The sequence below is a fragment of the Pipistrellus hanaki genome (assembly GCF_964339955.1).
Source record: "Pipistrellus hanaki genome assembly, chromosome: 9".
In the NCBI taxonomy this organism is placed as follows: Eukaryota; Metazoa; Chordata; class Mammalia; order Chiroptera; family Vespertilionidae; genus Pipistrellus; species Pipistrellus hanaki.
The window spans coordinates 48,578,949-48,603,604 of record NC_140511.1 but is presented as its reverse complement, the minus strand read 5'-3'; the positions used below and the strand labels follow the sequence as shown (position 1 = coordinate 48,603,604).

Genomic DNA, 24,656 nt, shown 5'->3' with positions numbered 1-24,656 from the left:
CCTCCCTCCCTCCCTCCCTCCCTCCCTTCCTCCCTCTCCTGTCTTGTCAGAGGATTATCCGGTTTTTTGTTTGTTTTTTTAATCTTCTGAAAGAGCCAACTTTTGCTTTGATTATTTTTTTCCATTTTGTCTGTTCTCTTTTCCATTGATTTCTGTTTTGATTCCTATTATTTCTTATTTCTGTTTACTTTGAATTCATTTTTTTTCTTATCTAGTTTCTTAAGCTAGAATATGAGTTCATTGATTGAGACCTTTCTTTTTGTGTGTGTTGAATGCTATAACTTTCCCTTTATGTCCTGTTTAGTAGCATCTCACAAATTCTGATAATTTTTTTCATTTTCATTTAGTTCATATACTTTCTAATTTCCCTTTGGAGTTCTTCTTCAATACATGATTTATTTAGAAACGTGTTATTTAGCTTCCAAATATTGTTCATTTTCCAGAGGCCTTTCTGTTTTTGAGTTCTAATTTAATTCCCTTGTGGTATGAGAACATACTTCTTATTATTAGAATCTTTTAAAATTTATTGCAACTTATTTTATGGCTCAGAATATACTCTTATCTTGGTAAATGTTCCAAGTGTGCTAGAAAAGAATGCGTATTTCTGCTGTAGTGTAGTGTTCTATAAACATCAATTACGTTAAGTTGATTGATGGTATTGTTCAGTCTTCCATGTCCTTGCTAATTTGTCTACTTGTTCTATTATTTATTGAAAGAGAGATTTTGAACTAAAACAGAATAAATTAGTTTATTTTTTCCCCCTGCACTTCTATCAGATTTGTTTTGTATATTCAATTCATTAGGGACATAACTATTTGTTTATTGATGAATTGGCCCATATTATCATTTAAAATGCTTTTTTCCCCCTAACACTTTTTGTTCTCTACATTGATATTAATATAGCAACCAGCTTTCTTCTGAAAATATTAGCATAGGGTATCTGTTTTTCACCCTTTTTCTTCTTCTTCAGGTCTTTATATTTAAAGTGTTTGTTGTAGGCGGCATATAGTTAGGTCTTGCCTTTTTATCCATTCTCATTATCTCTGCCATTAATGTGATTATTAATATGGTTAAGCTTTAGTCTATTACTTTGATTTTTGTTTTCTAATTATCTCATTGGTCTTTTCCCCCTTTATGTTCTGCTTTTTTTTCTTTCTTTCTAGATTTAATCAAGTATTATTTCACTTTATTTCCTTTGTTGGCTTAGGATCTTTAACTCTTTTGTCATTTTTCGGGCTTATACATCTTTAACTTATGCTGTGTTCAAATTACCACACTCTGCCTTCAAGAGATTCTATACCACCTTCCTTATAGTATATGAACCATACAGTATTGTCAATAATAGTACAAAGTTAGGGGGTGTAAATGGAGAGAACAGTAGTACTGGGAGGTGACCCAGCGATTAGGAGATGGCGATGTCCCCATCACACCTCTGCTGCTGCCATGGCCAGCAGCACAAGCCTCGGGCGGCCCTGGTTACCTGAGCCTCGGGTGGCCCTGGGTAGCTGGGCAGCTGCCATCTGAAGTTTGACTGCACCCCAGACATTGTCTGGGCAGCCGCCATTCAAAGCTTGCCTGTTCCTCCGGCCGGCCCTGGGCAGCTGGGGGTTGGAGGGACTGGGGGGACTCCGGAGGCAGGTGTGTAGAGCAGCCGGACCCACCTTGGGGTGGGCCTGGTCATGCCACGCAACTGCCGCCCCGGTGGGGCTGAGGGGACTGGGTGCTGCCATCTTGTGGCTGTGGGCGCCCATCTTTGTGAAGGTGTGATGGTCAATTATTAGCATGTTCCCTCTTTATTAGATAAGATATCTGCCTACATAACTATAACCATTTGCTTGGATTCTCTAGGCCACATGTGTCAAACACAAGGCCCGCGGGCCAAATCCAGCCCGCCAGGCCTTGCAATGTGGCCCGCACCGCGCTGTCATCACTGCACTCCGCTGTCAGTTTATGACATTGTCAGTTTATGACTGTTCAGTAAACCATTCGGCCCGTGATTTAGGCTGGATTTTAGATTTTGGCCCCTTCTCTGATTGAGTTCGACACCCCTACTCTAGGCAAACAATGCATAGTAAAAGTTTTATTGTACTGATGAGGACAATATAATGTTCTGTAGTTGTAATAAACTATCTGATTGTTAAAAAAAAAAAAAACAACACAATAAAGATGACCTATTTAAATTAAGCTTCATTTAAAGCAAATTGTCTTAGTCTTTTTTTAAGTATACTTCTTCAAAACCCTGTCCATTAAAAATAGGCATATATATAATACCTATTATTTTATGGCAACAGAACATTGGAGAGTTTCCCAAATCTTAAATTGGCTTCTCTTCCAAAGGCTTATGACCACTATGTTTTCTTTGAACTTTTGAAAATATCTGTATATGGTAATACCAGCACACACCTGACATTGCCATGGCCTAGCTTGGCAACAGATTTCAGTCTCCTAATGTTTCTGTTACTTTATTTTACAAATTAGTTATTCTTTGGTCAGAATATTGCTCATGACAACAGTTCTTTGTTGTCATTTCTTTTCTGTCCTCTTTAGAAATCTATCAGCAAAACAAAATAATTTAGGGTTTGCCTAACCTTTAAAAGGAATTCAAGGGTAATTAAACATTTTTGTGCTCATTTTGGTTGTGCTTTACAAAACCACTTCTCCTTTCCTATGAAAATAATGAGACATGCCTGGAAAGATTTATAAAATGTCATGATTAACCCAGCATTAGTTATTTTAAAAACTATAAGCACCTTACTCAACCAGCAATAATAGATTGGCTAAATTATGATACTTTTGTATACCTATATGATGTTATAATATTGGTCCTCAAAAATAATTTTCTTCAAAATAGTAAAGTAAATAAGAAAATGTAGATGTTATAGAAGGTGGAGAAAAACAGAACTCATAACTGTGTATGTATGTTCCCTTTTTATATCAGTACTAGAGTTCTGATGCATGAAGATTCATGCAAGAATGGGCCTTCCTTTTTTCCCTGGCTGCTGGCACCGCCTTCACTCTGGCTGAAGCTGCCTTTCCATTTTGACCCAGAGTCGTCTTTCTGCCTTCCCATGCTGCCCAGAGGCAGTCAGCTGGTGTAGTGCAGAATACCTGCATCATTGCCATAGCAACGACACAAGTGCCCGGCCCCCTACTGCTCAGTGCCTGCATATGCAAATTAACCCGCCATCTTAGTTGGGTTAATTTGCATGCTCCTGATTGACTCGTGGACATTGTGAAGGTACGGTCAATTAGCATGTTACTCTTTTATTAGGTAGATTACATACATTCAGAAATAAATGCTTCAAGGAAAGGTTGCATATTAAAGAACTTAGTTTTTAGAGAAAAAAGAACTTGGTTTTTATTTCATTTTTCTTCTAAAATTTGTCTACCATGAATTTATCCTATCTAATAAAAGAGTAATATACAAATTGACTATCACTCCAACACACAAGATGGCTGCCCCTATGTGGACACAAGATGGCTGTCACAAGATGGCCAGCAGGGGAGGGCAGATGGGAGGGACCAGACCTGCAAGGGAGGGCAGTTGTGGGCAATCAGGCCAGCAGGGGAGACAGTTGGGAGGGACCAGGCCTGCAAGAGAGGGCAGTTGGGGGCGATCAATCCTGCAGGAGAGGGAAATTAGGGTTGACCAGGCTGGCAGAGGAGGGAAGTTGGGGGAGACTGGGCCTGCAGGGAAAGGCAGTTGGGTGGGACCCAGATATGCAAGGGAGAGCAGTTGGAGGGGACCAGGAATGCAGGGGAGGGCAGTTGGGGACAATCAGGCTGGAAGGGGAGCAGTTAGGCATCAATCAGTCTGGCAAGGGAATGGTTAGGGGGTGATCAGGTTGGCAGGCAGAAGCGGTTATGGGTAATCAGGAAGGCAGGCAGGCAAGCAGTTGGGAGACAGCAGTCCTGGATCGTGAGAGGGATGTCCAACTGCCCGTTTAGGCCCGATCCTACCAGGATTGGACTTGAACAGGCAGTCAGCCATCCCTCGAGTGGTCCCAGATTGGGGAGGGTGCAGGATGGGTTGAGGGACACATCCACTATGTACAAATTTTGTGCACCTGGCCTCTACTATTAATATAAAATAATATCCATAAGGTGGTTGGTAAAGGTAATTCAGTGAGAAGATAGTTCCTAGAGATACAGAGACTTGAATTTTAGTCCTGCCTTTATTGCATACTAGCTATATGATCTTAACATCTCATAGCATTGGTTTCATCATTGTAAATGAATCTTGTGAGATATGTGTGTGTGTGTGTGTGAGTGTGTGTGTGTGTGTGTGTGTGTGTGTGTGTATAATGTGTCTTATAAATATGATGGAATATTGGACGTTTGTTTGCAGATGAGTGGCCTATTGGGTAAATAATCTTTTTCATACATTTGGACAACTAAAGAAACAAGCAAGTAAACAATGTTGGTATTTTTAATGAATTAATGTGTGGAGTCTAGCAGTGTCTGTCAGTCCTATCTTTGCAAACTTGAAGTATCATTTGTTTCTAGGGTATGCCAGGGTCTTATAGAAAATTGAAGCTGAACAAAGAGAAATAGCATCCTGAAAAGGAATCTCCATATTGACTGTTCCCAGATATGCTGTAAAATTTTTATGAGCCTGTTTTGTGTGAAATGATGAGATTCAGGTAGATGGGAGTACTCATAAATAGGAGACACATGGATGTTTGAAAACCATATTATTTGTCATCGTGTTCAAAGATAATATCACTCCAAATAGATGTATTTCCCCCGTAACTTGAAAAAGAAGGGCAAAGTGTAGGCCAATCAGTTATGACAGTCAAGTCTAAACACTTTTGCACCTGTAATAGCATTTTTCTCCCCGTTTGCCAATGAAGACACTGGGGAGCCAAAAATCCTGTTTTTACCCTGTTTGTTAGACTCTGCTTACTATCTTTTAGTGACTACTCTGTTTCCAGCTGTCTAAACATTCTCATACCTTCTTGTCAGAAATGTGACTTGAGCTCAGGTTCAAGAGTTGTTGTGTCCACTCCCTCATTGTTTATTACTTCCTCAGCATACTTTTAGTTAAGATTTGAAATAGTTTAACCAGCTAGCATTTTAATACTTCAAGTCTAATCCTATGAGTAGTACATCTCATTAAATAGCGAGAACATCTCCTGATACCCCAAATTCTGTTATTACTTAACCTAATGATACAATAATTTTGAAAGGTCGACATTTCACTATTTTCATCCTTTGAGGAACCTTTGTGTAGACTCAATTTTAAGAGCTATCTTTTATTTTCTGGATATCTGTGTTAATATTCTCATTTGAGAATACAGTATCAAAATTTCCTATGGAGTATGATTACAATCATACTTTTGTGTAGAGTATAAAACAATTCCTTTTTATAACTGTAATTTAAGTATCCTATAAGAGATCTCATGTAACTAATGTCTAGCTGATGACTGTCTTGACACCTCTTTGTGAAAAATTTAGTGAAAAATATCTGGCCAAGCTTATCATGAATTACCATTACTATCTTAGTTGTGGTCACATTAAGTTTAGTTTTGAAGAAGTACTTACTGAATCTGAAAAATGATCTGTGGAATTTCCCAAAAGTTTTACTGTTAGACTTAAAAAAAAAAATCAGAATTTAAAAGAATCCCTGTTATATTATAAACTTAGGGAAATGAGGCCACTTAAGTAACTAAGGAGGCCTTACTATCTAGACTCAAATTCTCCTTGTGGATGTTATGTATTTACTAGAGGCCCGATGCATGAAGATTCATACAAGAATGGGCCTTCCTTCCCCTGGCTGCTGGCACCACCTTCTCTCCGGCCAGAGCCGCCTTTCCACCTTCCCACACTGCCCTGAGGTCCAGAGTAGCTGGGGCCTTGTGGACCACGTGCGTCATTACGATGGTGATGATGCAAGTGCCCTACCCCTGGCCTCTTGCGCCTGAATAAGCAAATTAACCTGCAATCTTTGTTGTGTTACTTTGCATACTCACTCCTGATTGGCTGGTAGGTGTTATGATGGTACTGTCAATTTGCATCTTTTCCTTCTATTAATGTAGATTATTTTCTACTATTGATAGAAAGAGGGAATATTCTTTTTTCCCCCCAGTTTCTTTTTTTAAATTTTATTTTATTGTTTAAGGTATTACATATGGTAGAACATATCTCTCCTACCCTTCCTCCGCCCCATAGGCTTTTTTTTTAATATATAAACAAGGGACACCTTTAATTTTTACATAAAAATGGGCCAATAAAATGTGTTTCAGTAAGCTGTAAATTTATAGATGTAGATGAAGGTCTTCAGAAATGTTAAGAGTGACTGTAACCCAGAGAACCTTCTACAATATTTTATGTTTGAGAGATCATTTAAATTTGTCACAAAATTGCTATGGGAATTTTTAGCTATTCTGTAATTTTTAATTATATTTTGTGTTTGTATAAACCATTTGAGAAAATTTTGAGTACATTAAGAGTTGCTTTTTCCAGTTTTAAGCAGCAAAATATCTGATTACTTATCTAAGTGATAGATCTATGTGCTTGTAAAAGTTATTCTATTTGTGAACTCTGTGGCTGGTACCCTTGATTTAAGAAGTGTGTATATTTGATAGAATTGGAACTAACATAGATTTATTTTCATCCTTATTGAAAACCTACATAGTTTTATTTAAATTTTGTGAAATACCTTTTGTACCGTTTTCAAAGCCTAATGAGCAGCTAATAATAATGAATGGCGACCTCTAAGAGAATAAGGTTATTTGCTATTAATTTACAGAGTGGATTCACTTTGTTATCAGAAGAGTCTTTGGTTGTACAGGTGACTTGATGATGTAGGCTGTATAAGTCATTATATTATTTTACAACCCAAGCACAGACACCTGTTTCCTGATTTTGAAACTGGTTGAAACTCATTTTAGAAAAATATATTTAATTCAGGAAAGATATTTGTTGAGAGAAAGAAGATTTTGAAAGAAACTTCTGAGTTTTGTTGTTACCTGATAAAACTCCCCAGTTCTACCAGGCTTATACCTTTCTGCTACCCAAGTAGCTTAAGCCAAGGCTAGTTACAAGTTAACATACTACATTTCCCTTGAATAACAGGCTTCATACTTTTGAGTTTCTCAACTTATTGATGATCCTCATGGAGTTTTGTTCATGTAGTTTTATCTATTCATTTATGTATTAGAAATTACAACTAGAAAAATCTTATAAAGCAATTTATCCATTTAAAAATAACAATAAACCAGTGCACATTAAATAGCATATTTTTATGAAAAAGAAAACTAATTTTCAAAACAAAAAAGAGGGAAAAGTGTGCTATTGTTTTATATTTTTGTAAATATCATTAATACTGGCTTAATAAAAGACAGCTGGCTTCTTATACCTGCTTCTGTTTTCAAGCTCTTGCCATATTTTGTTTTGGTTAAAGTATATGAAGAAAATCAGGTCTCACAAATATGTACTTGGAAAGAGAGGAGTATTATTTTAATAACCTTTTCAGATAATTATGGGACTCTTATTTGAATACCACACCAAAATTTAATAAATTGTCATTTCTTAAAGGTTAGTTGCAGTATGGAATCTGTAAACACATCAGTAAACTTTTTATACTTTGTTACATTAAAATCTATTGGTCTAGCAGAATTTTTCATTCTGCAAAGAAGTTGTGAATGTAATTAACATCTCTATCCAAATGTAGGAAATCATCTAAATCATCCTTTTGGATGTCTTTCTAGATTGAGTAAACGAGGTAATGAAAGGAGAGACAGGTTTTGCAAAAATTTGATACATAATGAGAAAGTTTTATAGATATGATGATAGAAACAGAGAGTGGAACCAAGGAGGTAATAACCATAGTAATCTAACATTTACTTCATTGAATTATATGCCAGAGGCTATTCTGACTGACCACTTCACATATGTAAATTTATGTAAATTTACCAAGATTAGTAGCAGGTGAGTACTAATATTCTACCTTTTATAAATGAGGAAATTGAGGCTCTGAGAGATTACATAAATTGTGCCAGATTTCACAGTTATTAAGCAGAGTATGAGAAGATAATATGGCATAGAATACTGCTATATTGTGAGCTCATTACTGTTGGTGTTTTATCTCTTAAACAATACTGCTAATCATGATATCTTTTCTTCTTCAAGATATCTTTGTAAAAAAGGTTTTGCTTCTTAGAGCAGTTTGAGATTCACAGCAAAATTGAACAGAAAGTATGTAGAATTTCCATACACTTCCTGCCCCCACACAGCTTGTCACACTGTCAGCATTCCCCACACAGTGGTATATTTGTTACAGTCGATGGGTGAATCTACATTGATTTGATACATCATTATCACTCAAGTCCATAGTTTATAATAGAATTCACTCTTGTGTTGTATCCATTGTTACAGAATCGTACAGAATAGTTTCACTGCCCTAAAAGTCCTGTGTTCTATCTGTTCTCTACCATCACCTTCCCCAGGCAACTACTAATATTCCTACTACCTCCATAATTCTGCATTTTCCATGATGTCATAGAGTTGAAATCATACCCTATATAGCCTTTTTAAATTGGTGTCTTTCACTTAGTAGTATGCATTTAAGGTTTCTCCATGCCTTCAGTGGCTTGATAGTTTATTTCTTTTTAATGTTGAATAATATTTGTGTGGTTGTGCCACAGTTTATTTTTCCAGTTCCTGTTGCTTCACATCCTTGACAATTTAGTATTGTCAGTGTTTTGGATTTCAGCCATTACTATAGGTGTGTAATAGTATTTTGTTTTTATTTATAATTTCTTAATGACTTATGATGTTGGACATCTTTTCATATGCTTATTGCCTTCTATAAATCTTTGCTGAGGTATCTGTTCAGAGTATTTACCCCTTTCTAAAATTGGGTTATTCATATTTTTATTATTGAGTTTTAAGAATTCTTTGTATATTTTAAATCAGTGTTTCCCAAAGTGTGGTACGTATACCCCCAGGGGTACGGGAAGAGTTTGGTGGGGGTACGTGTTGCACCGGAGTTTGGTGGGGATATGCACTGCACCGTGCTTAGCTGCACCTAATTCTACGTTCTCCTGAGTATGAGGGGTACTCAGCGTTACAAAAATTATAGAAGGGGTACACATATGGCAAAGGTTTGGGAAACACTGATAAATGATAGCACATTATCAGATATGTCTATTGCAAATATTTTCTCCCAGTCCTTGGCTTATCTTCCTGTTTTCTTGACAGTTTCTTTCACAGAGCATAAGTTTATAATTTTAATGAAGTCTAGCTTTTCAATGATGATTTCATTGTTCATGCTTTTGGGGTCATATCTAAAATGTCATTTGAACAGAGTCATATAGATTTTCTCCTATGTCATCTGCTGGGATTTTAGTTTTGTGTTTTACATTTCGGTGTTACACTTTGAGTTAATTTTTGTGAAGGGTGTAAAATCTGTGTCTTGATTTATTTTCTTATATATAAATTATCTAGTTATTCCAGCATCATTTGTTGAAAAGATTGCTTATTTTTTCTCTACTGCATTGTCTTTGCTTCTTTATCAAGTTTGGTTGATTATATTTGTATGGTTTGTTTCTGGGGTCTCCATTTTGTGTGACTGATGTATTTGTCTCTCTATATCTCTCTCTCTTTTTTCACCAATACCACACAGCCTTACTTATTGTAGCTTTATGGTAAGTTTTGAAGTTGGATAGTGCCATTCTTCTGACTTTGTTTTCTTCTTTCAGGATTTTGTTGGCCATTCTGCATCTTTTGCCTCTCCCTGTAAGCTTTAAAATCTGGTTGTCGGTACCCATAAAATGACTTCCTGAGATTTTGTTTGGGATTGCATTTGACAATATTGTGTTCCTATCCATGAACATGGAATCTAATTAATTCTTTTTTATTTTCATCAAAGTTTTGTAGTTTTTCACATATAGATCTTTTATTTATTTTGTTAGATTTATATTTTATTTCTTGATGTGCTAATGTATTTCATTTTATTTTAGGGGGGGATGCTAATATAAACGGTATTACATTTTTAAAAATATATTTTTTATTGATTTTAGAGAGTAAGGGAGAGGGGGAGAGAAACATCAATGATGAGAGAGAATCATTGATTGGCTGCCTCCTGCACCCCCCACGCTGGGGATCAAGCCTGCAACCCAGACATGTGCCCTTGACTGGAATCAAACCTGGGAACATTTAGTCCGTAAGCCAACACTCTATTCACTGTGAGCCAAGCCAGCCAGGATGCATTTTTAATTTCAAATAACACTTGTTCATTATTGGGTACGTAGAAAAGCAGTTGACTTTTGTATATTAACCTTGTGAACTGGAACCTTGCTATAATTGCTTATTCCATGTCAGTTACTATTTGTTGACCTTTTCAGATTTTATACATATACAATCATGTTATCTGAGAACAAAGATAGTTACATGTCCTTCTTTCTAATCTGTACATTAAAGTTAAGAAACTTCATATTCTTAGTGTGCTGAGAGTTTCTGTCATTAATAGATGTTGAATTTTTAAATGCTTTTTCTGCATCTATTGATGTGATCATGTGCTTGAAGGGGGTTAGCTTATTGATGTGAATAGTTGGTTTTTATTTATTTAAATATTAGAGGCCAGGGCATGAAATTCGTGCATGGGGGTGGGGTGTCCTTCAGCCCGGCCTGCAACTTCTCCAATCTGGAACATCCCTCTCACAATCCAGGACCAATGGCTCCTAACGCCTCACCTGCTTGCCTGCCTGATTGCCCCTAGTCACTTCTGCCTGCCAACCTGATCGCCCCCAAACCGCTCCCCTGCTGGTCTGATCGCTCCCAACTGCCCTCCCCTGCCAACCTGATGCCCCAACCACCCTCCCCTACAGGCCTGGTTCTCCCTAACTGCCCTCCACTGCCAGCCAGGTCACCCCCAGCTGCCCTCCCATGCTGATCTGGTCTCCCCTAACTGCCCTCCCCTGCAGGCCTGGTCACCCCTAACTGCCTTTCCTCGCTGGCCCGATTGCCCCCAATTGCCCTTCCTTGCCGGCCATTTTGTGGCGACATGAGGGCAGTCATCTTTTGGCGGTGTAGTATGAGGGCGTGACTTCACCTAGGCTTTTATATTTTTATTGATTTCAGAGAGAAAGGGAGAAGGAGAGAGAGACAGAATCATCCGTGTTGAGAGTATCATTGATCAGCCACCTCCTTCACGCCCACACTGGAGACTGAGACTACAACCCAGGCATGTGCCCTGACCTGGATGACCTCCTGGCTCATAGGTCGATGCTCAAGCTAGGTTGAGCCACACTGACCAGGGCTAGTTGGTTTTTAAATGTTGAACCACCTTGCATACCTAGAATAAATCTTACTTGACTGTGGTATGTAATTTTTTCATAGAGAGTTGGATTTGACTTGCAAGTATTTTGAAGATTTTTTTGCATCTATGTTAATGAGAAATATTGGTCTACTTTTTTCTTATAATTTATTTTCCTGGTTTTTATATTTAGGGTAATGCTGGATTCATAGAATGAGTTAGAAAGGTATTTCCCTTGCTTCTATCTTCTGGAAGAGTTTGTATAGAGTGGTCTAATTTCTTCCTCAGATACTTGGTAGAATTATCAGTAAATCCATTTGGGCCTGATACTTTGTCTTAGATGGTTAATAATTATAGAATCAATTTCTTTAATAGATACTGGCTTATTCAAATTATTTATTTCTTTTGTAAATTTTATCAGATTATGTATTTCATCTAGGTTATCAAATTTGTGGGCATGAGGTTATGCATAATATTCCTTTACTATTTTTTTTTTAAAACATTTACTTCTACTGTGGTCTTTGTATAATTTCTATTCTTTTTAATATGTTAAAGAGTGTTTTATAGCCCAAAATGTGGTCTGTCTTGATGAATAAGATATCTCTTTTATTGTACTGAATTGAAGTCACTTAGGTTAATGAAGACATTTAAAAATAATTATGTTTTCCATCAGTGACAGGGACTTGGCACTTTATCTTCAACTTTCTTTATGATCTGTTCCAATGGGGGAAAGTCTCTTATTTTGGTGCTATTTTCCTATGTATGCCAACCTAGTTGCATCTGTGGAATATCTAGGCTGTTCTCAAAAAATGTAAATGCACATTAGTGAAAGTATTTTACATAATGAATCTGTACATTTTTAAATTTTTATATTGGTTGAGGTATTATCACAGCAGCTGGAAATTTTTAAAAATTTGGGGACATTTAACATTTTTCAGAGATCTGTAAATAATAAATTTTCATTATAATGTGACAATATTTTTCTATCCCATTTAGTTTTGTCAGCCCAGTGGGTGGCAGCTGTCCAGAGAGAGGAAGCAGCCAACGTTTTTTGTGGTGGTCCTGACAGATATTGACTCAGATCGACATTACTGCTCGTGCCTAACCTTCTATGAGGCGGAGATCAATCTTCAGGTATGACAACTTTTCTAGCCAAAGTATAGTCAAAACGACTACATATAGGATTTTGTTTATGCCATATTTGTTAGAACTGCCAGCTTGAGTTCTTTGGGCTACTTTAAAAAGAATACATTACTATACTGTTGAAAGCAACAACAATAATTACATCTAAGTTTAATTGTTCTCTTTTAAAATAAAAATCATCTGAATGCTTCTAAGAACAGCATATGTGTGAATTTAAGTTTTGTATCCTCTCATGGTGAACTTGCCATTTTCCTTTATCAGTCCTTCTCCTGAGGGGATCTTTCACAGAATATATATAGAGTATTTAATCAGAATATCTATAGATTACTTACCACAATTCTTTATTTTTTTAAAATTTCATGAATCTTTATTGTTCAGATTATTACAGTTGTTCCTCTCCCCCCCCCCCCCAATATCTCCCCTCCACCTGTTTCCCATCCCACCCTCTTCCCTTATCTCCCCCCATTGTCCTCATCCACATGTGTACGATTTTTGTCCAGGCTCTTCCCGCATCCCCCCCATATCCCTTTCCCCCTGAGAGTTGTCAGTCCACTCCCTTTCTATGCCCCTGATTCTATCTATTACATTCACCAGTTTATTTTGTACATCATGTTTTTAATTCACTTGATTTTTAGATTCACTTGTTGATAGATATGTATTTGTTGTTCATAATTTTTATCTTTACCTTTTTCTTCTTCTTCCTCTTCTTAGAGAATACCTTTCAGCATTTCATAAAATACTGGTTTGGTGGTGATGAACTCCTTGAGCCTTTTCTTATCTGTGAAGCTCTTTAGCTGACCTTTGATTCTAAATGTCAGCTTGGCTGGGTAGTCTACTTTTGGTTGTAGGTTCTTTATATTCTTCACTTTGACTATTTCTTGCCGCTCCCTTCTGGCCTGCATAGTTTCTGTTGAGAAATCAGCTGACAATCGTATGGGTGCTTCCTTATAGGTAATTACTGTTCTCTCTTGCTGCTTTTAATATTCTCTTTGTCTTTTGCTCTTGGCATTTTAATTATGATGTGTCTTGGTGTGGTCCTGTTTGGATTCCTTTTGTTTGGGATTCTGTGCACTTTCTGGACTTGTAAGTCTATTTCTTTCACCAGATGGGGGAAGTTTTCAGTCAATATTACTTCAAATAGGTTTTCAGTATCTTGCTCTCTCTCTTCTTCTGACATCCCCATAATTCTGATGTCCTAGAGGCTTCTTACACTATCTTCAAATTTTTGGATTCTTTTTTCTTTTAGCTTTTCCAGTTGAGTGATTTTTGCTTCTGTGTGTTTCAAATCTTTGACTTGATTCTTGCATTCCTCTAGTCTGCTGTTGGGTGTCTATAATATTTTTTATTTCAATCAGTGTATGTTTAATTTTTAGTTGGTCCTTTTCCATATCCTCAAGGGACTGTTTCATGTCCTTGAGGGTTTCGCTAAATTTATCAGCCTTTTCTAGGAAATTCTTGAAAAACCTTATAACCGTGGTTTTGAACTCTATCTCCAGTCGTTTGTTTTCCTCCATTTCTTTCATTTGTGATCTGTTTCTTTGTCTCTGCATTTTCACTGCTTCCCTGAGTTAGTAGGGTAGTTTTATATGTTTGGTGTCCCATATGGGCCAGTGGCTCAGCCTTCCCAGTTACCTGAGTTGGGCACTCTTGATGCATCCCTTTGTGGACTGTGTGTACAGCCTTGTTGTAGTTAAATCTTGATTGTTGTTGGTATCGATGGGAGGAGTTGACCTCCAAGCCAATTGGCTGTGAGGATCAGCTGTGTCTGTGCCAGGAGACAGCCTTATTCGACTAGACTTGCAAAATTGCAAAAGCCTCTGTGCTCAGCTTGGATGGGGCGGAATTTCAGGGTGGAGCCTACGGCCTTGGCTTCCTGTCAGCCCCACCCTATGAAGTTCCTGAGTCTCAGTGTCCCTCAGTGTCCCTCAGTACTCGCTGCAAGCACCTCTGAGAGAAAGGCGCCCTCGAGTTTCACCCATTGCCAGACAGTCTAGTCTCTCCCCCAATTAATCTGGATTCCCAGATTCTCACCCAGAACTGGGGTTCAATGCAGTCGGAACTGGGGCTCAGTGCAGTCCAGAGCTTTTGTCTCCTTCCCGCTATGGCAATACTGTGGCACAGTCAGTCCATCCTCTGTGCGCATTCACATGTGCACCTCCGGAGTTCTGCCTTTTGCTGCTTCCCTAAGTTTCCGCCTTACAGCCCAGATTCCCCCAGTATAAGCCTGGGTCCCCAGGGTTTCGCCCAGAACTGGGGTTCAGTGCAGTTGGAACTGGGGTTCCATACAGTCCGGAGCTTTTATCTCCTTTCTGCTAGAAAACGCCAGCCAGGCACTCAGCTGCCCCCTCCTCTCCGGCTCCGTCCTCTCTGCACGCATGTGCCTGTGTCTCTGTACCTCAGGCTTTTACAGCTCCTCTGATTTTCCTTGTGGTTTTTTCTTTCCTTCTAATTGTAGAATTTCCAGTCAGCCAGCTTTCCTGTGGTTCTGGATGATGCCCGTTTTGTCTTTTAGTTGTATTTTTGAAATTGTTGTGTGAGGCTGCAGTTTAGGCGTTTTCCTATGCCGCCATCTTGATTTCTCTCTGACTTATCACAATTCTTGATATTATTTTTGAAGAACCTAGGTAAATATACTTCATTATGATTAGTGGTGGTAGTTGAAAGATGGTGGAACTGAAATTTATAAGCTACAACTACAGAAATTGAAAATCCTTGATTTTTCAGTGTATTAATTGGGGTTCTTAGTTCCAGCCAACTGGATATATATCCTCTATGAAAGAAAGGATTTATGACAACGTATTGGGCAGCTTATGTAATTTCATGACTGAAGAGTAAACAAGAAATGAGTTCTGGGTACTAGGAACTATCTAGCTTGGGGCAATTGTAGTAGAAACCATACTTTCCCTACCTTATACCATTTGGCACTTATGATGTTGGGCATTATGCAATATAATTTTCATAATAGGTGCCCTGAAAAACCCATGTGCAGCGTATTCTCAACTTGTTGATTTCTTCTTTAAGTCTCATACGGGTTGATTCCTTGAGAAAGTCAGATTGCATGCAAATCCCACTCCTCTTGAAAAGGAATAAGAAAATATTTTTCTTATGGTTATTTGTTTTGCTTTCAGGGTTCTGTAATACAAGAAAGAATTTGTAATTATAAAAGAATTTGGAGGATATTGAGAAAGTAAATTTGCATTTTTGCTGTACTGTCTATTATATACAAATGAATGAGTATTACCACCAGGGGAAAGGTTGGCTTTCTTTCTGAAATGGCCTCACAAAGGAGCATTTGTTGTTTTGGTTACTTTAATTAAATTCCAAGATATGAATTTTCTAGATGTAGAAATCTGATTTCTACAAGGGGATACAAATCACTTTTTATGATGCAGAGTTACATTATCTAAGTTGATTATACTGATTTATTAAAACCAGCATGCTAGTTTATTAATTTACAATGATAAGTTAAAAGGTTATATAGAACAAGCACCATCAACACATTCTCTTCTTGTCAGATCTTTGTGTGAAGCTGTATCAAAATCAGAAGCATTTTGATTATGGAATCAAACTAAAGAACAGTTAATGTCAAATATTTAACAACTGTCAGACTAACATAATCTGTTGTTTATATTTGAAATGAATAATTCTATGGTCAATGAATAAAGAAAAATTTGAAGTCTATGACTATAGTTATCTCTAGCCTGAATAATGTTTGGGTGGGTGTTGCCAACAAATAACTAATCAAATTTCTATTTTGATCAATTAAGTCTAAATAAGAGTGTTCTCTAGTCAAGAGTTTCTTTTTCCTTTTCTTTAGATTACCTTTCGTTTTTATCCATGTTGATCTTTAGAATTTAAGTCAGTGCTGAGAATGCAGAAGTTCCTTTTATTTTCATATTCTTGAGGAGTCTCTTCATAACTTTTTAGAATTATGTAATGAAATTAGCTGTGATTATTTATGTTCTCCCTTCTTTCTCCTTTACTATCAACCTTTCTTCCCCCCGCCCCCTAATAAACTGCCCGAAAAGTAATACACTAGGAAGACATTGTCCAAGAGGGTGACATAGGGAAGCTTCTGAACTCACTTCCTTCCATGGATACATTGATTCTACAGCTACGCATGAAGCAATTACCACCAAAAGAAATTCAGAAGTTGCTGAGCAAGTCCCATGCAAGCAGCAAATAAGAAAATACCCACACTGAAATGATTAGAAAAGCCTAAGACAATGTCTCACCATAAACCCCAACCCTGGAACCATAAAAGACTCCAAATAGCCAAAGTAATCTTGAGAAAGAATAATAAAGTTGAAATCATCACACATGGTCTCAAGGACTGGGGATTTGGGGAAATAGGGAGAGGTTGGTAAAGGGATAGAAACTTTCAGCTATAAGAAAATTATGATCTGAGGATTTGTAGTAAAATATGGTGACTCTAGTGATAACATGAATAATTGATGTTTACTAAGAGAGTGCTTCATAAATGTTCTCATAACAAAAGGTAAATATGTAAGGTGATGGATGTGTTAGTTAACTAGGTAGGGGAAATCATTTTCATAATATATCTGTATATCAAATCACCAACTCTAAAAATTTTATAATTTTCTCAATTATACCTTAACTAGAGGCCTGGTGCATGAAATTCGTGCATGGGGGTAGCCCATGCCTGGACCCTCTGCAATCTGGGACCTCTTGAGGGATGTCCTACTGCCTGTTTAGGCCTGATCTCACAATCCAGGACTGCTGGCTCCCAAACCACTTACCTGCCTGCCTACCTGATTGCCCCTAACCACTTCTGCCTGCCAGCCTGATCATCCTCTAACCACTCCCCTGCCAGCCTGATTGACGCCTACCTGCCCGATTGCCCCTGACTGCCCTTTCTTGCCAGCCTGGTCACCCTAAGTGCCCTTCCCTGCAGGCCTTGTCTCTCCCAACTGCCCTCCCCTGAAGGTCCCCCCCCCCCCCAACTGCCCTCCCCTGCCGGCTCGGTCATTCCTAATTGCCCTCCTCTGCAGGCCTGATTGCCTCAAACTGCTCTCCCTTGCAGGCCTGGTCCCTCCCAACTGCCCTCCCCTGCTGGCCTGATTGACCACAACTGCCCTTCCCTGCCGACCGTTGTGGTGGCCATCTTGTGTCCACATGGGGGTGGCCATTTTGTGTGTTGGGGTGACGGTCAATTTGCATATTACCTCTTTTATTATATAGAAGAAAGAAAAAAGCAAACAGTGTTGCAGGTATAAAGAGGTTCTAGGTATTCTTGGATATTTTTCAAACTTTTAATATGGAAATAATTTTAAACTTACAGAAAAGTTAAAAGTATATTACAAATATCTATATATCCTTTTCCAATATTCACCTGTTTTTAATACATTAACCCTTTTTATTATAATGAATAATTTTTATTATTTTTAATAGAATAAGTATGATTTCTTACATAAACATAGTATGGTTATCAATCTTGGGAAATTTAACATCAGCATTATACTTTTATCTAACACAACATCCATATTTCAGTTTTTTTATTTGTTCTGTGTCCTTTACTGCTCTTTTTTATGTCCCCCAGTCAGGATGCAGTTTAAAATCATGTATTGCATTTAATATAATCCTCTTCTGTCTCTTTTCATCTGGAATAGTTGCACAGCATTTCCTTTTCTATGACATTGACATTTGCAAATAAGGCAGGTCCCCATACCCCTTTTGATAAAATGCTATTGTTTTGTGTTTTTCTGATGTCTCTCATCTTTAGATTCAGGTTATACATCAACAGTTGGAATACTACTGACATTTGGGATACTAAGTATGTTCTTCATAAGAGTACCTTGTAAGGTAGGGTTGGGGAACCTTTTTTCTGCCAAGGGCCATTTGGATATTTATAACATCATTCACTTAATATAATTCACTTAATATGCATTATGCTGCTATGAAAAAAAAATAGATTTATTGAATTTCAGATCCCACCTGTAGTTGTCTTAGCAGGGCCATACTAAAAGATTTCATAAGCTTTATAGTGCCCACAAGCTTTGCTCTAAGGGAACACATCTGGCAGTACACAATATCTATCTATCTATCTGCTTCCATTGATCATAGTAATTTTGGGTACCTTGTCAAGTGATTGTCAGATATCTCTACTATTTAGTTGCTATTTTTTTTTCTTGTAATTAATAAGTAAGACAGTACAAATATTCTATTACTCATTTATCATGCTCCCTCTAGACTTAGCATTTAGTTGTGAATCATGACTGTGACAACTTTTATTATGATGGTCTAAAATAATGTTTTTCTAACTTCATACACCCTCTACCTTTAACCAGTCAGTAGTTGACATTTTATTATAAACAAAGAGCATTCTCACCTCGTCTGTCTGAGATATAAAATCATGTGTTCCAATTTCCTGTTTTCTTCGATAGTATGTAGTTAATGATTTTACTTATGTTCATGCACAAATTATCCTGGATCTGACCAACAGGTACTCCTTCAGACTTGTTCCAATATTATTTTCACTTGGCCCCATCATTTTTTTTTTTTAAAGCTTGTTTTATTTTATGTTATGACATGTTGATCCAGGCTCATTTTATTCTTTCCATTCCTCAGCCTTGAAATCAGCCATTTCTCCAAGCAGCCCTGGCACATTTGAGTACAGAATATTAAAAAACTAAGATCTGGGCTCTTGAATATTTGAAATCAGTGTTTAAAAAAATTATTGCTTTTAGCTCAGATATTTTACCATTTGCCATTTTAAGTTGACCAAAAATATAATTTATTTATTTTAATTTTATTTTTTTAAATCTCACCTGATGATATTTTTCCATTGATTTTTGTAGAGAGTGGAAGAGAAGGGAAAGTCAGAGAGAAATATTGATATGAGAGAAACACATTGATTGGTTGCTTTCTGCACATGCCCTGTGGGGAGGAGCCAGCAACCTAGGTTATGTGCCCTTGACTGGAATTGAACCCAGGACCCTTCAGTCTGCGGGCCAATGCTCAAACCAGCTAGGGCTAATTTATTTAGTTTTTATAGTCAATTAGTAGAAGGTTAGAAGCTGCTTCTTATAAGTTTTCCCACGATTCTGAAAATATAAGTAAATTATAAAAATTCTGGCTCCTGTATAATTGTGCTAGGGTAATGTGTACTAACCAGAATTGTATGACAGCTTTCATGTGCTCAGAACAGAAAGTTAATGAATTTTGGAATTGATTCCAAAAAATGGTACAAACCAAGAAAGTAGAATTTGAAAGAAAAAATAAAAACCCAGATGATGTTCCTTTATAGGTCATCAGTAATGTTCCCATTTTTAGTGTGAACATGCAACTTGTTTGTTTAAAAATTGTTTTTCTTTTATTTTTGGATCATATCACCAGTTCAAAAATAGATCTTTTAATTGTTTTGGTGTGAATTGCTTAATAGCAAATATAGTATGACACATTATTTGGAAGCCTAAGTGAAGGAGGAACTTAGAGACACACACCATCCAAAATATAATTGTGCAACTTTTACAATGTTGTCTTTTATCTCTCCATGATACAGTGCACTCTCACAATCACCAGCAAATCTTTTATATAAAACTTTGGATAATATATTTCTGGAATTATTCAACCAGGCAATGTGATTGTAAATTTTTTAAAAGTAATCAGTAAATTATGATAGATGTGAGATTGCTTTTTATCGCCATACTAGAGGCCTGGTGCATGGCATTCATGCACTAGGGGTGGGAGGTTTCCTCAGCCCATTCTGAACCCTCTTGCAGTCCGGGACCCCTCGGGGGATGTCTGCCTGCTGTGGAGTCAGGAGAGGCTCCTACCACTGCGCTCACCAGCTGTAAGCCTGGCTTCTGCTTGAGCAGTGCTCTCCCAGTGGGAGCACACTGACCACCAGGTTGCAGCTCCTAGTTGAGCGTCTGCCCCCTGGTGGTCAGTATGCATCACAACAACCAGTCATTCTGCTGTTCAGGTGATTTGCATATTAGGGTTTTATTATATAGGATTTTATAAATTGATAGACCTATCTAAATTTTTTATTTAGTTGTATCACTTCCAAGTTTTTAAATGCATTTTAAAAATGTTTATGAACCAATACTAATTAAATTTGCAATAAAGACATTTGGTATATTAGGAAACAAAATATCAAAGAAAGAGGTGGGAATGAATGAGTATACTTTGGGGAAGTAAATAAGTAATAAAGAGGGAGATGCTTAGCAGGCATAAGATATGTTTCTTTATCTCAATTTGCTTCAAATCTAGCTTGGGAGGCAAAACCAAAAACTTAAGTGTAAAGATATTCCAAAGTACCATATGCTAGAACCAGTTCAATGAAAGAGTTAATAATTGAAGACTGGGTAGCTAGAATTAAGTCTCGCAACTTGAATCAATTATATCTTAGGAATAAATGATGAGCAGGAACATACCTCAGTGTCAATGACTATATTCTTTAGTTTATAATAACTAATTCTGATTCATACACTTGACATTAATTTGGAGGGGGGAATATGCATTAAGAATTATTGAGCTCTAGCTGGTTTAGCTCAAGGAGAGAGCATCAGCCTGCAGATTGAAGGGCCCCAGGTTTGATTCTGGTCAAGGGCACATGCCCACGTTGCAGGCTCAATTCCCCCCGTTCAGGAGACAGCCAGTCAATTATTCTTTCTTATATTGATGTTTCTATCTCTCTATCCCTCTCCCTTCCTCTCTGAATGCAATAAAAATATTTTAAAAAAAGAATTATCAAAGTAATGCCCCAAAGTGAAACATTCAACAAATTACCATTGTTATGTTTCTTATTTTATAAAATGTATTGTAAGTTAATCCATTTTATCAACTAATAATATCAACGTAGGCAAGGAATTTTAAATGTGTCTATCATAAAATTTTAGTGTTTAGTTTATCCTGGTTTTTAAAAGGTATATAAGGACTAAAATTAGGAAAATGAAATGAAAATTATAATTAAACTTGCCAACCTCACTTTGTTTTTGCTTTTTGTTTTTTTATAAATATATTTTATTGACTTTTTACAGAGAGGAAGGGAGAGAGATAGAGAGCTAGAAACGTCGATGAGAGAGAAACATCGACCAGCTGCCTCCTGCACACCCCCTACCGGGGATATGCCCACAACCAATGTACATGCCCTTGACCGGAATCGAACCTGGGACCTTTCAGTCTGCAGACCGACGCTCTACCACTGAGCCAAACCGGCTTCAGCCCAACCTCACTTTGAATGTTTTGATTTGCTTCGTTGTAGAATTGAGTCTCCTTTTTCCTTTACTTTTCCCTCTATTGTATTCATTCTTTAAATCCTAGCTCGCTGCTGTAAGGCCTCATCTCTTCTCAGAGTTTCTTGAGCACTTTAAATATGAATTTTCAAAATGTTATAGTATTGTTTTGTACTGATTAATGTTATTTCATCTGTGTTGGTTTTAGCATTTAAGCTCAATTATAAATTTCCTGACATAAAGACTGTACCTATCCTTCTGTGGCACCCACTATGTGGCCAACTTTGTAGTCAGTGTTTAATAAATAAACACATACTGATACATTTCTGTTTACTTTTTATAACTTTAAAATTTTTACAATAAAGATAATAATACAAATATAAACATTTTACAAAATTATTTTTCTCTGGAAATGTGTATTGTATTTTTATGTGATATATATCAACAATAATCCCATGACTCAAAGACAACTAACTGCTAATCATTTTTTAAAATTTTTTATTTCAGAGAGAGAACAGAAGGAGAAACATGAGGTGAGAGAGAAATACTGATGGGTTGCCTCCCACATGCACTTTGACTGTGGATCTAATCCCCAACCTGGGTATTGTGCCCTGACTGGAAAGAAAACATGCCACCATTTGGTGTATGCAACAAAGCTCCAACCAAATGAGCCACACCAGCCAGAGTACAACTGCTAATCTTTTGGAGTATATAACCTTCCAGGCCTTTCTCCTACAAATTAAAAATGTAAACATATTTAATAAAAAAAAAATACATATGGAAAAACACATACATACCATATAAGTACTTTTAAAAAAATCTTGTTTCATTTATATTGATAATAGAGGCCCAGTGCGTGCACAGGTAGGGTCCCTACCCTGTTTCCCCGAAAATAAGACAGTGTCTTATATTAATTTTTTCTCCCAAAGTTGCGCTAGGTCTTATTTTCAGGGGATGTCTTATCTTTCCATGCGCTGGGTCTTATTTTCGGAGGATGTCTTATTTTCGGGGAAACACGGTAGCGGCAGCCAGGCTGTCAACCAGGGCCTTCCTTTGTTCTGTGCTGCCCCTTGGTGGTCAGTACACGTCATAGCAAGTGATCTAACTCAGTTGAACTCCAGAGGGGCCACTTTGCATATTAGGCATATATATATATATATATATATATATATATATATATATATATATGTATATCCATCCATCCATATATTCATGTCAATATAAATAAAGCATTATGATTATATTTATGATTACCTTTAAATTGTTTTATAGCCATTACTAGAGGCCCAGTGCATGAAATTCATGCACATTAAAAGGGAATTATTAGAGGAAATATTTTAATATTGCTTTTTGCCCTTTCTCTATAATAGAAATGTCAGAGATGAAAGAAAATTAGTAAAATGCATATGAAAATTTCCCTCCTGTCAGAGTATGTGCTATGGGACCTAGAGTCAAGACCTCGCCCACCACCTGCATGTGCTTCGAAAACACAGGAGACTCAGACCAGGCCTGCCCCACCCTCATCAAGCCCCTATGGGCAAGGAGTGCAGCTTCAGGTCCCCCGGCCTAGTGCTGAGTGGGGGACACAGCCTCAGGTCCCCTAGCCTGGCACTGGGGCGGGGGGAGGGCACGGCCTGAGGTACCTGTTAATCTCCATCGGGCAGGGGGCATGGCCTGAGGTCTCCTGGCCTGATGCCAGGGCAAGAGATACAGTCTGAAGTCCCTCATCAAGCCCCCCCGAGGGGAGGGGTGCAGCCTGAGGTCCTCTGGCCTGGTGCTGTGGCGGGGACATGGCCTGAGGTCTACCCGCCTAGCACTGGGGCAGGGGGCACAGCCTGAGGTCCCCCATCAAGCCCCGTTTGGGGGGGGGCATGGCCTGAGACCCCCACCCCACCCAGGCGGCATGCAGCCTCAAGTCCCTACTGTTTGGTCATGATGTTATGACATCCTGGCTAATTTGCATATTTTTTTCGATTATTGGTATATATTTCTTTTTTAAGTTGAGATGTAATTGACTATGCTATTATTTCTTAACAGTTTCAGCATTTTGGTGTCCAGATTTTCTATAATGGATAAAACAGAGTTTGGAAGAGGGATGGAATTCACATTTATTGAGCCTTTAATATATGCAAGGCTCATTGCCTCCTGATTACTCCCCATTCCTTTCTCCAATCCCAGCCTCTGTCTGTTTCTTCTTAATTTTTCTAATCTCAATTTAGCATGCTATCCATCCAGATGTTCAAACAAAAAATGTAGTGTTAACACTTATCCTCCCTTCCTTTCATCTTTCACATTAAGGATAGCCACCAGCAAATCAGGTCAATTTTATTTCCAAAATAAATCCTACTTCCAAAATAAATCGTCTACTTTTTTTGGCCTCTCTTCTTACCACTTCACCATATATCTTGCCTGAACTATCAAAGAGACCTCCAACCTAGCTTGTTTTTGCCTCTTTACAAGCTATTTTCCATTCAGCATCAGGGTGATTTTTAAAAAACAGAATTGAGACTATCCTCCTTGCTTAAAGCCCTCCCTTCCACAGATTCCCAAGGCATTTAGTATAAAAGTCCAAACTCCCTACCTTGGCCTCAAGGCCTTAAATAATTTAACCTTTACTTAACTATCCAGTTTCTTCTGCTATAGTTTTCCCCCAGCTACTTAGGTTTCATACAGTATCTGGCTGCTATTTTGTTTCTTAAAATCCTTCCTACCTTCTTACCTTCTTTTCTGCCCTTAGATTTTCAAAAGATTAGTTGCTTATTGTCTTGCAGATGTCAGCTTTAGCTTCATCTTCACTGAGAGGTCTTATCTGACTTTCCTCACATTATTTGTTCTCTCCCCTCTCTAGCTCTTCCTCTTTTTTTTTTTTTTCACCTTCATTGGACTTACTACAACAAATTATTTTGCTCATTTGTTTGTTTAACTTTCATTTGGTTTCCTCCACATGAAGGTATGATTTTAAGAGCAGGAACTCTGTGGATGTGGCTCAGAAGTAGAGCATCGACCCTGGAACCAGGGGGTCATGGGTTCAATTCCTGGTCAAGGAACATTCC

The 24,656-nt window shown here is 37.7% G+C and overlaps 1 protein-coding gene across 2 annotated transcripts in view; it reads left to right on the top strand.

Moving 5' to 3' along the window:
* SBF2 (SET binding factor 2) overlaps nt 1-24,656 on the top strand; it is a 305,413-nt gene that overhangs the window by 115,919 nt on the left and 164,838 nt on the right. For both annotated transcript variants that reach the window (XM_084893456.1, XM_084893455.1), the window contains exon 3: nt 12,257-12,394. In XM_084893456.1, coding sequence (XP_084749582.1) covers nt 12,257-12,394 — 138 coding nt within the window. The remainder of the gene's footprint in view (nt 1-12,256; nt 12,395-24,656) is intronic.